The sequence below is a fragment of the Neolamprologus multifasciatus genome, chromosome 2 (assembly GCF_963576455.1).
Source record: "Neolamprologus multifasciatus chromosome 2, fNeoMul1.2, whole genome shotgun sequence".
Lineage (NCBI taxonomy): Eukaryota > Metazoa > Chordata > Actinopteri > Cichliformes > Cichlidae > Neolamprologus > Neolamprologus multifasciatus.
Window position 1 is genome coordinate 28,233,950 of NC_140440.1, and position 16,447 is coordinate 28,250,396.

General features: G+C 40.4%; 2 protein-coding genes and 2 pseudogenes across 14 annotated transcripts in view; all 4 read left to right on the plus strand.

The window, feature by feature from the left end:
- The window catches only part of LOC146524618 (protocadherin alpha-C2-like), a 216,634-nt gene that overhangs the window by 51,795 nt on the left and 148,392 nt on the right, over window positions 1-16,447 (plus strand). Inside the window, exon 1 of one of the 13 annotated variants that reach the window (XM_085174038.1) lies at window positions 6,763-9,566. The exons of the other annotated variants lie outside the window; for them this stretch is intronic. Within the exon in view, the coding sequence (XP_085030164.1) occupies window positions 7,209-9,566 (2,358 nt within the window). The 5' untranslated portion in view covers window positions 6,763-7,208. Of the gene's footprint in view, window positions 1-6,762; window positions 9,567-16,447 lie in introns of those variants that run through there. 13 annotated transcript variants of the gene reach the window in all.
- Window positions 501-6,330, plus strand: LOC146524623 (protocadherin alpha-3-like). The gene is made up of 2 exons (XM_085174455.1): window positions 501-1,404; window positions 4,541-6,330. Exons 1-2 carry the CDS (start codon window positions 501-503, stop codon window positions 6,028-6,030), a joined length of 2,394 nt encoding a protein of 797 aa, XP_085030581.1. The 3' UTR covers window positions 6,031-6,330.
- On the plus strand, window positions 9,573-13,191 carry LOC146524624 (protocadherin alpha-3 pseudogene; annotated as a pseudogene).
- On the plus strand, window positions 13,309-15,994 carry LOC146524625 (protocadherin alpha-3 pseudogene; annotated as a pseudogene).

A 16,447-nucleotide genomic window follows, 5' to 3' on the forward strand; every position in this document is an offset into this window, starting at 1 on the left:
ATTTGTGTGGTATTTTTTGCTGATGTTTTCTACTTAGTATATGCTAACTACACAGTTACAGTAAAGTACAACACATATTGTGTATATTTCCAAATGCATTCGAGTGTCCAGAGTTTGGCTTTGTGCAAAATCCGGTCCTGTCGGTCAATAAAGACTTGTTTACGTCAGTGTGAGAATATAACTCATCTGGGGGATTTTTTTTAACTGTAGTCTGTGTAAATAACAAAACCTAACGCTTGATGTCAGTGTAGTTCAGTGGTGCTCTGTATTTGGCAGTACCTTACGTCACGAGTGGTATTTCAACCGAGCCGATATGCTATTTTTCTCTCAAATAGCAAATTTCAAGGTAAGATCGTGATTCACGGCAACGAGTGTGCTTTATTTTCAGAGCACTCCCCCAAAACAGATCCTGGTTAACGTACAGGATCATCGGACACTGGCTGGCTTTGCAAGCAGGGATTTTATGGACTATTTTCAGTCATCTTTCAGTCATCTTTGTCATGGAACAAAGGGAAGGCAAAGCACGGAAGGACCGGCGTTGTTGGTTCGTCTTCATAATTGTTTTGGTTATTTTATGTAGCGGAGCTTTTGCACAGATCAGATATTCCATATCTGAGGAGGTTCAAGATGGAACCATCGTGGGAAATATAGCTAAGGATTTGGGGCTTGATAAGAGTGCACTCACAGGCAGAGGATACCGCATTGTAACAGGCTCAACGGAATCACTTTTCCAGGTGAATCAAAACGATGGCATCCTGTATGTGAAAAGAAGGATAGACAGGGAAGAGGTGTGTGAACGAAGCAGTGCATGCACCATCAACCTAAAAACCGTGCTAGAAAACCCACTAGAGATTCACTATGTGGCAGTGGAAATACTAGATATAAACGATCATTCTCCAGTTTTTCCAGAGAAAGAGAAAAGGCTTGAAATTTCCGAGTCGGCTCTACCAGGAGCGAGATTTCAGCTACAAGCTGCGCGTGACCCCGATGTGGGCCAATTCGCAATTCAGCAATATAAACTCAGTCATAATGAATATTTTAGAGTAGAAGTAAAGGACCGTGGCAAAGACCAGAAAATACCATTCTTAGTTCTGCAGAAGCAGTTAGACAGAGAAACAAACGAGAAGCACACGTTACGTTTAACAGCCGTTGATGGAGGGAAACCGGCGAAATCAGGCGATATAGAAATCACTGTGGATGTACTTGATATTAATGACAATTCCCCAGTGTTCACCAAAGAGCTGTATTCTGCTACACTTAAAGAAAACATCCCCACTGGCACTGTCGTCATTCAAGTGAATGCAACAGATTTGGACCAGGGAGCAAACGGTGAAATAATATATTCATTCGGTAACGAAGTCGATCCAAAAATAACGGAGCTTTTTAGTATAGATGCAAACACTGGCGAAATTCATGTAACAGGTAAATTAGATTTCGAGAAAAGTACAAGTTATGAAATTGATATTCAGGCATCTGATAAGGCACAGGTTCCATTAAAAACTGGCAAGAGTGTTGTGATAACCGTTGCTGACGTGAATGACAATGCACCTGAGATAGAAGTGACATCATTTTCTAGTTCTATCAAGGAAGATTCAAAGATAGGAACTACAGTGGCCCTCATTAGTGTCACCGATTTAGACTCTGGAATCAATGGTAAGGTCATTTGCGCAATCAAACAAGGAGTCCCGTTTACGTTATCTCCATCATTACAAGAAAATATGTACGCTATAGTTACCATCTCCCAGTTAGACAGAGAAATTACTTCTCAATATGATGTCACGATTACTGCAAAGGACTCAGGTGAACCTCCCCATTTAACTGAAAAGACTATAAGCGTGGTTATATCAGATGTAAACGACAACAGTCCAATGTTTTCAACGAGTCCTTACACGTTTTATATCACAGAGAATAACAGTCCAGGAGCCTCCGTATTTGCAGTGAAAGCCTCTGATCGTGATGAAAATGACTGTGCACGCGTTTCCTATCATATCATCAGAGACGGAAGTGAAGATAATAAAATCAGTTCATTTCTAAATATAAACTCAGATAATGGGGAAATTTTAGCGCTGAAAAGTTTTGACTTTGAAACACTGAAAACTTTCCAGTTCCAAGTTGTTGCCTCAGATTCTGGAACTCCGTCACTAAGCAACAACGTCACAGTCAACGTCTTCATCCTGGATCAGAACGACAACACTCCAGTCATCCTGTATCCACTCACCTCCAACGGCTCTGCTCAAGGTGTGGAGGAGATTCCCCGAAACGTCAACGCAGGACACTTGGTGACTAAAGTCAGAGCCTATGACGCTGATATAGGATATAACGGCTGGTTGCTCTTTTCACTGCAGGAAGTTACTGACCACAGTCTCTTTGCTTTGGACCGCTATACAGGACAGATCAGAACACTTCGCTCATTCACAGAGACAGACGAGGCTGAGCATAAACTGGTAATACTGGTCAAAGACAACGGCAACGTTTCTCTCTCAGCAACAGCTACTGTGATTGTCAAACTTGTGGAGCCCAAAGAGGCTTTTGCAGCTTCTGATGTTAAAAGCGCAGCAAAAGATGATGAGGACAGTAATGTCATATTTTACCTCATGATAACTTTGGGCGCAGTTTCTGTACTTTTTCTCGTCAGTATCATCGTGCTGATTGCAATGCAGTGCTCCAAATCCACAGACTATACTTCTAAATATCTTCCAGAGACTAATTATGATGGGACACTGTGTCACAGCATCCAGTATAGATCAGGAGAGAAGCGGTACATGCTAGTTGGACCCAGAATGAGTATAGGATCTACTATAGTACCAGGAAGCCATGCAAATACTCTCGTGCTTCCTGACAGGAGGAGAACATCTGAGGTAAGGCATATCTTAAAATATGACGTTCTTCCCCTAAGTTGTACATTTATTTTTAATCACTAGTCATACAAAAATGCATCCTTTTCATCTCCCTCACCTCGATCAGAGCAGCTGTGATATTTTAAAGTGTCTCATTGAAAATTATTATAATACCTTGTTATTCTGAAATTATTGAGCAACAAATCAAGGTTGATTTATTTCAGACAAGTGAGTGTTTTTTGCTACCGGTCAATTAATGATATACAAAAATGTGCGGGACTCACTCAGTGAAAGCAATTTGCAAACTAAATAACTATCCTTGGTGCTGAAAAGTGCCTTGCTTCGTTTCAAGGTAATTCTGCAGTGACACGATTTGCTTAACTCGTGAGATAACAACAATACAAATTTAAAATACTCGCTGGTACTGCGTGAAAAAAAGAGATTGTAATTTTTTTATTCGTGTTCGATTTGTAATCTTCTGATGGACATAAACCGATCATACTGCTCTAATAATCCAATATGAAGCCAATTTTCTGTAATGAGAATAAAACTCGCATGGTGTCAGTGTGATATAGAAAACCTTCCACCCACAAGCTTGTCCTTACTGCTTTTTGGTTCCACCTCTTAGCTATTTCACATCGAGAAGGGGAGCATCGTTTCGCGGATTGTTCTCTGGGTTTACACCAGTTTTTGCATGTACAAATATCACAGGAGTGTTTGCAAGAACGAGGTTGTTCTTTTTTTGCATTTCCAACAGATTTATAGTCATTGTGATGGATTATTGAAAAATTTCGTTTTGACCATGGAACAAAGAAAACGTCAGTCGGAAATGAGGAGAGGATATCTGGTCGGATGCGTATTTGCTGTGCTTTTGTGGACTGTAGCATCAGCGCAGTTGCGATATTCGATCTCCGAGGAGGTTAACGAAGGAACTGTGGTTGGAAACATAGCAAGAGATCTGGGATTAGATAAAAACACGTTGAAAGACCGGAAGTATCGGATTGTTTCAAGTAATGCGGACCCCCTGTTCTATGTGAATCCAAACGATGGTGTTCTGTATGTGAGCAGAAAGATTGACAGAGAGGAAGTGTGTGCGCAGAGCAGTGCGTGTGTAATAAATGTTAAAACTGTGCTAGAAAACCCACTGGAGGTCCATTATGCTAGAGTAGAAGTGCTAGATATAAATGACCATTCACCCAGCTTCCAAGACAACCAGACAAACCTTGAGATTTCAGAGTCAGCATTACCCGGGACACGATTTCAGCTGAAAGCAGCACGTGACCAAGACAGTGGACAGTTTTCCGTGCAGCAGTATAAACTTAGCAACAACGACCACTTCCGATTGGAAATTAAGGATAAAGGAGATGATGGAAAAATACCTATTTTAGTTGTTCAAAAATCCTTAGACAGGGAAACTGCAGGGAGCCATGTATTATCACTGACGGCGCTGGATGGGGGCAAACCTCCGAAATCAAGCGAAATGAATATTCTGGTAAATGTTCTTGATGTTAATGATAACGCTCCTGCTTTCTCTAAAGATGATTATTCTGTTACGCTCAATGAAAATACACCACTTGGTACAATAGTCGTACAAGTAAATGCAATAGACTTAGATGATGGACCTAACGGAGATGTAGTTTATTCATTTGGTAAGAGTATAAATCAAAAAGATTTAAGTCTCTTTGCTATCAGTCCATTAACAGGAGAGTTAAGCGTCAAAGGATTGATAAACTATGAGGAGAGGGAAAAATACGAAATAGAAATCCAGGCGTCGGATAAAGGTATGGCTCCTCTAACTACAGAAAAGAGCGTAAAAATAAAGATTGTTGACTTGAATGATAACGCACCTGAGATTGAGGTAACATCATTTTCAAGCTCAATACCGGAAGATTCCAGACCTGGAACTACAGTAGCTCTTATTAGTGTAAACGACTTGGATTCTGGTCTTAATGGAAAAGTTATTTGTTTCGTAGGTGAGGATGTTCCGTTTGCTTTATCACCATCTTTACAGGATAAGATGTTTTCATTAGTGACCAAATCCCCTCTGGACAGAGAGAAACAGTCACAATATGAGTTGACAATAACGGCAAAAGACGCAGGTCAGCCTCCGTTATCATCTGAAAAGACAATAAGCGTTACGGTGTCCGATGTGAATGACAACAGTCCAGAGTTTTCACTCAGCCCATATACTTTCTATGTTACTGAGGGGAATAATCCAGGAGCTTCGGTGTTTTCTGTTAAAGCATCTGATCGTGATGAGAATGACAATGCGCGCATTTCCTATCATATTATCAGAGATGGAAGTGAAGATAATAAAGTCACTTCATTTCTAAACATAAACTCTGAAAATGGGGAAATTTTAGCGCTGAAAAGTTTTGATTTTGAAACGCTGAAAACTTTCAAGTTCCAAGTTGTTGCCTCAGATTCTGGAACTCCGTCACTAAGCAACAACGTCACAGTCAACGTCTTCATCCTGGATCAGAACGACAACGCTCCAGTCATCCTGTATCCAATCAGCTCCAACGGCTCTGCTCAAGGTGTGGAGGAGATTCCCCGAAACGTCAACGCAGGACACTTGGTGACTAAAGTCAGAGCCTATGACGCTGATATAGGATATAACGGCTGGTTGCTCTTTTCCCTGCAAGAAGTGACTGACCACAGTCTCTTTTCTTTGGACCGCTATACAGGACAGATCAGAACACTTCGCTCATTCACAGAGACAGACGAGGCTGAGCATAAACTGCTCATACTGGTCAAAGACAACGGCAACGTTTCTCTCTCAGCAACAGCTACTGTGATTGTCAAACTTGTGGAGCCCAAAGAGGCTTTTGCAGCTTCTGATGTTAAAAGTGCAGCAAAAGATGATGAGGACAGTAATGTCATATTTTACCTCATGATAACTTTGGGCGCCGTTTCTGTACTTTTTCTCGTCAGCATCATCGTGCTGATTGCAATGCAGTGCTCCAAATCCACAGACTATACTTCTAAATATCTGCCAGAGACTAATTATGATGGGACACTGTGTCACAGCATCCAGTACAGATCAGGAGAGAAGCGGTACATGCTAGTTGGACCCAGAATGAGTATAGGATCTACTATAGTACCGGGCAGTCATGCAAATACACTAGTGCTTCCTGATAGGAGACGCACATCTGAAGAGGTAAGGAATATTCAACATTTTCCAATTAAATAAATGCACAGTACATTCGCATTCATGCACTGATTATAGTTTGTGGAAATTTGTGTTTACAACTAATACTTATGGAAACAACTTGAGCGATACCCGAGAACATCTGCCAAGATTTTATTCGTAAGAATTATTCTTCTCTCTCTGTGTCAGTATAAAATTAAATGAGCTAGGCTTTTCTTTAAAATACGACAGATAAGTCATTTTAGACATGGAGTATGTTTAATATATTAAATGCCATTCTAAAGTCAAACAACTTTTAAAAAACATCCAGCTGCAAAGACAGATTAAGGAACTAAAACAGATTTTAAAAAAAAAAATCAGTCTTTTAATTAGGGGTGTTTTTACGGGTTTTTTTTTTCTTTATAAAAAATAAGAACGATAACAACGCATAGCTCAACTGGACCAAGGTGAAGTTCCTGACTATCGCTATCCATGGTGTTGAAAATCCTGTTTCGAGGATGTGTAGTTGTAACTCATATAATGAACCAGGAATCTGAACTTGTTCTTGGCAACAATTGTAACGATACAGAGTAAACATTTAATATTCCTACATGATGAGAATACAACAAAAGAAGCATTGGGTTGGTATTACCCCAGCGTACTCATTTTACTTATTTTTAACTAATGCATTACTAGTGTGTTGTCTGCAGTTAGACTTTTGGTCATGTGATGTCAGTACAATGGAAGCAAAGTCAGGATTAATCGTTTGTCGTTACTGTGTGTATGTTTTAGATGTTTGGACTCATAATTTAAGCACACAAGAAGGAATAGCCTCAGCCACAGTAGCGTGTGATTGAAAGTGAAGGCTTGTCTCTTTTCAACTAACGATCGCGTTTGGTCACAGATTTACAGGCAGATACAGAACAGTGTACCATTTAGCTGGTACGCTAATACTTCGTTTCACCGATGAGAAACACTTGGTCGCATGGTGTCAGTACAATATCACAAGTCAGCAGTGTGTGACGTTGTCTCATTGTAATGTGGTTCCTCCTCCTGATAAGGCTCTCACTTCGACGTTACCGCATTCTCTTCTGTTCTCATTCTTCCCTGTAACTGCGATCATTTTATTCCTATTTTTTCCTATTTTTTTAAGAACAGGATTGTTTACAGTAGGGAAAAACACCGTGTTCTGACGTCGCGATGTTTTCTGTGATAGATCTTTGAACATTAAGGACAAGACCATGGAACAAAGAAAACGTGAACGAGAAATAGCGAGAGGATATCTGGTTGGATGTGTAGCTGTTGTGCTTTTGTGGACTGTAGCCTCAGCGCAATTAAGGTATTCGATCTCTGAAGAAGTTGAAGACGGAACTATGGTTGGAAACATAGCAAGAGATCTGGGATTAGATAAAAACACGTTGAAAGACCGGAAATATCGGATTGTTTCAAGTAATGCGGATCCCCTGTTCTATGTGAATCCAAACGACGGTGTTCTGTATGTGAGCAGAAAGATTGACAGAGAGGAAGTGTGTGCGCAGAGCAGTGCGTGTGTAATAAATGTGAAAACAGTGCTAGAAAACCCGCTGGAGGTCCATTATGTGGAAGTGGAGGTTGTAGATATAAACGACCATGAGCCCATTTTCCACGAAAAAGACAAGAAATTGGAGATTTCAGAGTCAGTTTTACCCGGAGCACGAATCCAGCTGAAAGCTGCGCTTGATCGAGACATTGGTCAGTTTTCCGTGCAGCAGTATAAACTTAGCAACAACGACCATTTCCGTTTGGAAGTTAAGGATAAAGGAGACGATGGTAAAATACCTATTTTAGTTGTTCAAAAATCTTTAGACAGAGAAATAGCAGGAAGCCATTCACTAATACTGAAGGCCCTTGATGGGGGCAAACCTCCGAAATCAGGTGACATGAATATCCTGGTAAATGTTTTGGATGTTAATGATAACGCACCTGCTTTCCCTAGACATGATTATTCTTTTACACTCAGTGAAAATATTCCCCTCGGCACAATAGTCGTACAAGTAAATGCAACGGATTTGGATGATGGGACTAACGGAGAGATAGTTTACTCATTTAGCAACAGTATGAATCAAAATATATTAAATCTATTTGACATTAATTCAATGACAGGGGAAATAACTGTTAAAAATTTAATAGATTACGAAGAAAGGGACAAATATGAAATAGAAATCCAGGCATCAGATAAAGGTTTCGCTCCTCTTACCACAGAAAAAAGCGTCATAATCAAGATAGTTGATGTGAATGATAACGCACCTGAGATAGAGGTTACTTCGTTTTCAAATTCCATCCCTGAAGATTCCAGGCCTGGAACTACAGTAGCTCTTATTAGTGTAAATGATTTGGATTCTGGTCTTAATGGAAAAGTGATCTGCAGTGTAAATGAAGATGTACCGTTCATTCTATCAACATCCTTAAAAGACAAAATGTTTTCATTAGTGACCAAATCCCCTCTGGACAGAGAGAAACAGTCACAATATGAGTTGACAATAACGGCAAAAGACGCAGGTCAGCCTCCGTTATCATCTGAAAAGACAATAAGCGTTACGGTGTCCGATGTGAATGACAACAGTCCAGAGTTTTCACTCAGCCCATATACTTTCTATGTTACTGAGGGGAATAATCCAGGAGCTTCAGTGTTTTCTGTTAAAGCCTCTGATCGTGATGAGAATGACAATGCGCGCATTTCCTATCATATTGTCAGAGACGGAAGTGAAGATAATAAAGTCACTTCATTTCTAAACATAAACTCTGAAAATGGGGAAATTTTAGCGCTGAAAAGTTTTGACTTTGAAACGCTGAAAACTTTCCAGTTCCAAGTTGTTGCCTCAGATTCTGGAACTCCGTCACTAAGCAACAATGTCACAGTCAACGTCTTCATCCTGGATCAGAACGACAACACTCCAGTCATCCTGTATCCACTCAGCTCCAACGGCTCTGCTCAAGGTGTGGAGGAGATTCCCCGAAACGTCAATGCAGGACACTTGGTGACTAAAGTCAGAGCCTATGACGCTGATATAGGATATAACGGCTGGTTGCTCTTTTCACTGCAGGAAGTGACTGACCACAGTCTCTTTGCTTTGGACCGCTATACAGGACAGATCAGAACACTTCGCTCATTCACAGAGACAGACGAGGCTGAGCATAAACTGCTCATACTGGTCAAAGACAACGGCAACGTTTCTCTCTCAGCAACAGCTACTGTGATTGTCAAACTTGTGGAGCCCAAAGAGGCTTTTGCAGCTTCTGATGTTAAAAGTGCAGCAAAAGATGATGAGGACAGTAATGTCATATTTTACCTCATGATAACTTTGGGCGCAGTTTCTGTACTTTTTCTCGTCAGCATCATCGTGCTGATTGCAATGCAGTGCTCCAAATCCACAGACTATACTTCTAAATATCTGCCAGAGACTAATTATGATGGGACACTGTGTCACAGCATCCAGTACAGATCAGGAGAGAAGCGGTACATGCTAGTTGGACCCAGAATGAGTATAGGATCTACTATAGTTCCGGGCAGTCATGCAAATACTCTAGTGCTGCCTGACAGGAGAAGGCCATCTGAAGAGGTAAGAGATATTAAAAGTTTTTATTTTATTTTACGAAATAAGCATATTTCTATTCATGAATTTGTGATGGCTTAAGAAAGCTTACGTACTCATAACCAGACCTCTTACAAAAAACCCTAATGTGTTTCTGGCAACATATGCAGTATTTTATGTCCTAAAACATCTTTCCACGTTTGTCATATTTTGAAGCTTCTTAACCTGACACTTAGCAGTTTATAATATACTTATGTTTATGTAATATATGTAAATATCAATCCTTACGCAACCATCTTAATGGGCCGTAGTTTTCCTTGTGGTTTGTAATTGCTGTCCATGGTGCTGAAAATGATTCCCATGCTTTCTCTGTTTCTCGAATATTACAAGTACAAAAAGAAAACCTACAGTTTGTAGATCATTTAACGTATTGTTTTGGCTTTAGAAAATAACGTGAGATCATTTTCTGAAAGGCCGTGTATTTGTTTTTGTTTTTTTTATTAGGGCAAGCATTGAGATCTCTTATTGATTCTGGACACCACGTCTTTATCTTGTCTTGTTTCTTGACAGTATGAGTTGTAGCCAAGTATAAAACAATTTTGCATTAAACAGATGTGATAAAAACTGGACGAATTCTCTGCTGTGAGACACCTGCTCGCATGGTGTCAGTGCGATAACAAAAATCAGCAGCTCAAGATATTGTCGTCATAGCTTTGTAATCCGTCCTCCTCACACCAGTCTCAGTACAACATTAGCGCAGTTTTTCTGTTCTTATTCTAGTCTGCGTTTGCCTCATTTTACCTGTTTAAAAAGGGAGTATTTGTAATCAGGTAACCCCTGGAGTCTTTTTTAAACGTCAAAAAACTATTTGTGATGGATTACTGGTGATTTTGGATAGAACCATGGAACAAAGAAAACGCCAGTCGGAAATGAGGAGAGGATGTCTGGTAGGATGTGTAGCTGCTGTGCTTTTGTGGACTGTAGCCTCAGCGCAATTACGATATTCGATCTCTGAAGAAGTTAAAGAAGGAACTATAGTTGGAAACATAGCAAGAGATCTGGGATTAGATAAAAACACGTTGAAAGACCGGAAGTATCGGATTGTTTCAAGTAACGATGATCCCCTTTTCTACGTGAATCCAAACGATGGCGTTCTGTATGTGAGTCGGAAGATTGACAGAGAGGAGGTGTGCGTGCAGATCAGTGCGTGTGTGATAAATGTGAAAACAGTGCTAGAAAATCCACTAGAGGTCCACTATGTTGAAGTGGAAGTTTTGGATGTAAATGACCATTCACCTACTTTTTCGGAAAATAGTACTACACTGGAGATTTCAGAGTCAGTGTTGCCCGGGACACGATTTCAGCTGAAAGCCGCCCGAGATCGAGACAGTGGTCAGTTTTCAGTGCAGCGATATATAATTAGCAACAACGAACATTTCCGTTTGGAGGTTAAGGAAAAACGAGATGACGTAAAAATACCAATTTTAGTTGTTCAAAAATCTTTAGACAGGGAAACTGCAAGAAGCCATTCGCTAATAGTGACAGCACTTGATGGGGGCAAACCGCCGAAATCTGGTAACATGAATATTCTCGTAAATGTTTTGGATGTTAATGATAACGCGCCTATTTTTTCTAAAGACGTTTATTCAGTGACACTAAATGAAAATGTTCAGGTAGGAACACCAATTATTCAGGTAAATGCAACAGACTTGGATGATGGCCCTAACGGAAATGTGGTTTACTCATTTAGCAACAGTATGCATCAAAACATATTAAGCATTATTGATATTAATTCACTAACAGGACAATTAACTGTTAAAGGTTTAATAGATTATGAGGAGCAGGACGGATATGAAATAGAAATCCAGGCATCAGATAGAGGCCTGGCTCCTCTAACCACAGAAAAAAGTGTAAATATTAAGATAATTGATGTGAATGATAACGCACCTGAGATTGAGGTAACATCATTTTCGAGCTCAATACCAGAAGATTCCAGGCCTGGGACTACAGTAGCTCTTATTAGTGTAAATGATTTGGATTCTGGTCTTAATGGAAAAGTGATCTGCAGTGTAAATGAAGATGTACCGTTCATTCTATCAACATCCTTAAAAGACAAAATGTTTTCATTAGTGACCAAATCCCCTCTGGACAGAGAGAAACAGTCACAATATGAGTTGACAATAACGGCAAAAGACGCAGGTCAGCCTCCGTTATCATCTGAAAAGACAATAAGCGTTACGGTGTCCGATGTGAATGACAACAGTCCAGAGTTTTCACTCAGCCCATATACTTTCTATGTTACTGAGGGGAATAATCCAGGAGCTTCAGTGTTTTCTGTTAAAGCCTCTGATCGTGATGAGAATGACAATGCGCGCATTTCCTATCATATTATCAGAGACGGAAGTGAAGATAATAAAGTCACTTCATTTCTAAACATAAACTCTGAAAATGGGGAAATTTTAGCGCTGAAAAGTTTTGACTTTGAAACGCTGAAAACTTTCCAGTTCCAAGTTGTTGCCTCAGACTCTGGAACTCCGTCACTAAGCAACAATGTCACAGTCAACGTCTTCATCCTGGATCAGAACGACAATGCTCCAGTCATCCTGTATCCACTCAGCTCCAACGGTTCTGCTCAAGGTGTGGAGGAGATTCCCCGAAACGTCAACGCAGGACACTTGGTGACTAAAGTCAGAGCCTATGACGCTGATATAGGATATAACGGCTGGTTGCTCTTTTCACTGCAGGAAGTGACTGACCACAGTCTCTTTGCTTTGGACCGCTATACAGGACAGATCAGAACACTTCGCTCATTCACAGAGACAGATGAGGCTGAGCATAAACTGCTCATTCTGGTCAAAGACAACGGCAACGTTTCTCTCTCAGCAACAGCTACTGTGATTGTCAAACTTGTGGAGCCCAAAGAGGCTTTTGCAGCTTCTGATGTTAAAAGTGCAGCAAAAGATGATGAGGACAGTAATGTCATATTTTACCTCATGATAACTTTGGGCGCAGTTTCTGTACTTTTTCTCGTCAGCATCATCGTGCTGATTGCAATGCAGTGCTCCAAATCCACAGACTATACTTCTAAATATCTGCCAGAGACTAATTATGATGGGACACTGTGTCACAGCATCCAGTACAGATCAGGGGAGAAGCGGTACATGCTAGTTGGACCCAGAATGAGTATAGGGTCTACCATAGTACCTGGCAGCCATGCAAATACACTTGTGCTTCCCGACAGGAGGAGAGCATCCGAGGAGGTAAGACATTTGCGTCACATTTCCTGGTCTCAATCCTTACTTACATTTGTTTTATTGGTAGCGCGGCTGGAATGAAATTAATGGCATGCTTCGTAACGAAATAACCATTTATGACGACAAGGTCGTGAATATTTACAATTCTTAAAGTAATCAAAAAACAACTTTTGCAATTTGTCTTTGAACAGTGATGAACGTGGGATTTTTTTCACAATCTCCACTGTTTCTCTTCTTTTAACAGTTTCCTTCTCTTCTATTCCCAACCTTCTTTTGCTTAAACCACTGGCATAAATGAAATAAGGAGCCTGAGCAATCCAAAAGCCTCAGCATGTGTCAGGCAGCACTGTAGTGCACAGCATTAGCAGTTCTTTATTGGACTCGCTTGATTGAGTTTCTATTGAACTGAATTTTTTTTTATACTTACTGATGTTAACGCAGCGTGTTGACTCATATCACTTAATTTTGTCGTGTAATAAATGTTTATTGTATAATGTTATGCAGACCCTTCTGATGTTTTTGAGATTTGTGTCACTTTTTTTTGTCAAACATGAAAAAATTTGTTAGAATATTTTTCCCTGCAGTGAGAACGCAGATCGCGTGGTGTCAGTGTAATCCAAACAGGAAGCCTTGCACGAGTTTCCCACCAGGGTTGTTTGGTTCCATTTCTTTTTTCGCGGCCGTTGTTGAGCTTACTACCGTGTTTCTTTGGCATTATGTCCGTCATTGTAGGCAGAAGATGAGTATTTTCATATAAGGAACGTTTGGATTTTGTCGTTATGTTGCAGCAAACGATTATCTGAAGGCATACTTGTGATCTACGGTGTAACCATGGAACAAAGAAGACACGAGAGGCGAAGTGGGAGAGGATCTTTCCTTAGCTGCATGGCTGCTGTGCTTTTGTGTACTGTGGCTTCGGCGCAGATGCGATATTCAGTCTCGGAGGAGGTTAACGAAGGGACTGTGGTAGGAAACATCGCAAAAGATCTGGGAATAGATAAAAGCACGTTAAAAGAGAGAAAGTATCGGATTGTTAATAGTGATGTAGATCCCCTTTTCCATGTAAATCCAAATGACGGTATCCTGTATGTGAGCCGGAAGATTGACAGAGAAGAGGTGTGCGCGGAGAGCACTTCGTGTTTAATAAATCTGAAAACTGTACTAGAAAACCCGCTGGAGATACATTACGTTGCAGTGGAGGTGTTGGATGTAAATGACCACTCTCCTCGTTTTCCACAGGAAGAGAAAAGGCTGGAAATTTCAGAGTCTGCGTTACCCGGTGTACGTATACCGTTACAGCCCGCGCGAGATCCAGACGGCGGTCCTTTTACCATTCAGCAGTATAAACTTAGCGCAAACGACCACTTTCGGTTAGAAGTAAAGGATAAGGGAGAAGATGGGAAAATACCAATATTAATTGTGCAGAAATCTTTGGATAGGGAAGCAGCGGGAACCCATTCATTAGCACTGACGGCCCTGGATGGGGGCAAACCTGCTAAATCTGGAGAGATGACAATTTTAATATATGTTTTGGACATTAATGATAACGCACCTGTTTTCTCCCAAGATGTTTATTCTGTTACGCTTAATGAAAATGCTCCTGTAGGTACAGTAGTCATCCAAGTGAATGCAACGGATTTAGATGACAGTCAAAACGGAGATGTTGTTTACTCATTTAGCAGTGTTGTTCATTCTAGGTTACTGAAGCTTTTTGACATAAACCCTGTGACAGGTGAGATAACTGTAAAAGGGCAGATAGACTATGAGGAGAAGGACAAATATGAAATTGAAATTCAAGCATCAGATAAAGGTCTTGCTCCTCTATCAACACAAAAGAGTGTAAATATTAAGATAGTTGATGTGAATGACAATGCGCCTGAGATTGAAGTTACTTCATTTTCCAGCTCCATCCCAGAAGATTCCAGACCTGGAACTACAGTAGCTCTTATAAGTGTAAATGATTTGGATTCTGGTCTTAATGGAAAAGTCATTAGTTCCTTAGGTGACGATGTTCCGTTTGCATTGTCACCATCTTTACAGGACAAAATGTATTCATTAGTGACCAAATCTCCTCTGGACAGAGAGAAACAGTCACAATATGAGTTGACAATAACAGCAAAAGACGCAGGTCAGCCTCCGTTATCATCTGAAAAGACAATAAGCGTTACGGTGTCCGATGTGAATGACAACCGTCCAGAGTTTTCACTCAGCCCATATACTTTCTATGTTACTGAGGGGAATAATCCAGGAGCTTCAGTGTTTTCTGTTAAAGCCTCTGATCGTGATGAGAATGACAATGCTCGCATTTCCTATCATATTATCAGAGACGGAAGTGAAGATAATAAAGTCACTTCATTTCTAAACATAAACACTGAAAATGGGGACATTTTAGCGCTGAAAAGTTTTGACTTTGAAACGCTGAAAACTTTCCAGTTCCAAGTTGTTGCCTCAGATTCTGGAACTCCGTCACTAAGCAACAACGTCACAGTCAATGTCTTCATCCTGGATCAGAACGACAACGCTCCAGTCATCCTGTATCCAATCAGCTCCAACGGCTCTGCTCAAGGTGTGGAGGAGATTCCCCGAAACGTCAACGCAGGACACTTGGTGACTAAAGTCAGAGCCTATGACGCTGATATAGGATATAACGGCTGGTTGCTCTTTTCACTGCAGGAGGTGACTGACCACAGTCTCTTTGCGTTGGACCGCTATACAGGACAGATCAGAACACTTCGCTCATTCACAGAGACTGACGAGGCTGAGCATAAACTGCTCATACTGGTCAAAGACAACGGCAACGTTTCTCTCTCAGCAACAGCTACTGTGATTGTCAAACTTGTGGAGCCCAAAGAGGCTTTTGCAGCTTCTGATGTTAAAAGTGCAGCAAAAGATGATGAGGACAGTAATGTCATATTTTACCTCATGATAACTTTGGGCGCAGTTTCTGTACTTTTTCTCGTCAGCATCATTGTGCTGATTGCAATGCAGTGCTCCAAATCCACAGACTATACTTCTAAATATTTGCCAGAGACTAATTATGATGGGACACTGTGTCACAGCATCCAGTACAGATCAGGAGAGAAGCGGTACATGCTCGTTGGACCCAGAATGAGTATAGGATCTACTATAGTACCTGGGAGCCATGCAAATACTCTAGTGCTTCCTGATAGGAGAAAGACATCTGAGGTAAGGCATATTTAAAGAACCTTTTTCCCAAAACCTACTCTAAATGCATCAATATGCACCAGGCACAAACTGATTTGTTTAGTGTGAACCTTTTATGACAAGTGTATGTCAGAAAAAAAGATATTATTATTTCAACACAGACTAACAAAAAAAAGAAAGAAAGAAAGAAAAAAAAAACTTTTTTAAATTTACCTGAATCTATAGGTTTCGCTGAGTCTGACTGAGTTGGATAACTTTTTAGTTGAAATGATGATGAGATTGTGATCATGGTAAAACTAAGAATTCTTTTGATGATTTGGCATGACATGGATTTGCTGCTTTTAAGTAGAACTTTGAAAATTATGCACAATAGTGTTTATTTCTTTGACAAAGCATACTCTATGGTATATACTTTTCTATGGCCTTAGCATACTTTTAAAAAAAGGGGTACTCATTTGTTTACCTTGGCAAACTTTGTTTGTTGGTCAT

Bases quoted from the DNA above. Each gene is read 5' to 3' on its own strand.
- LOC146524623 (XM_085174455.1), top strand. From the start codon at position 501: ATGGAACAAAGGGAAGGCAAAGCACGGAAGGACCGGCGTTGTTGGTTC. The intron at 1,405-4,540 runs GCGAAATTCATG...GTCCATTAACAG, and splicing joins TAGTATAGATGCAAACACTG to GAGAGTTAAGCGTCAAAGGA.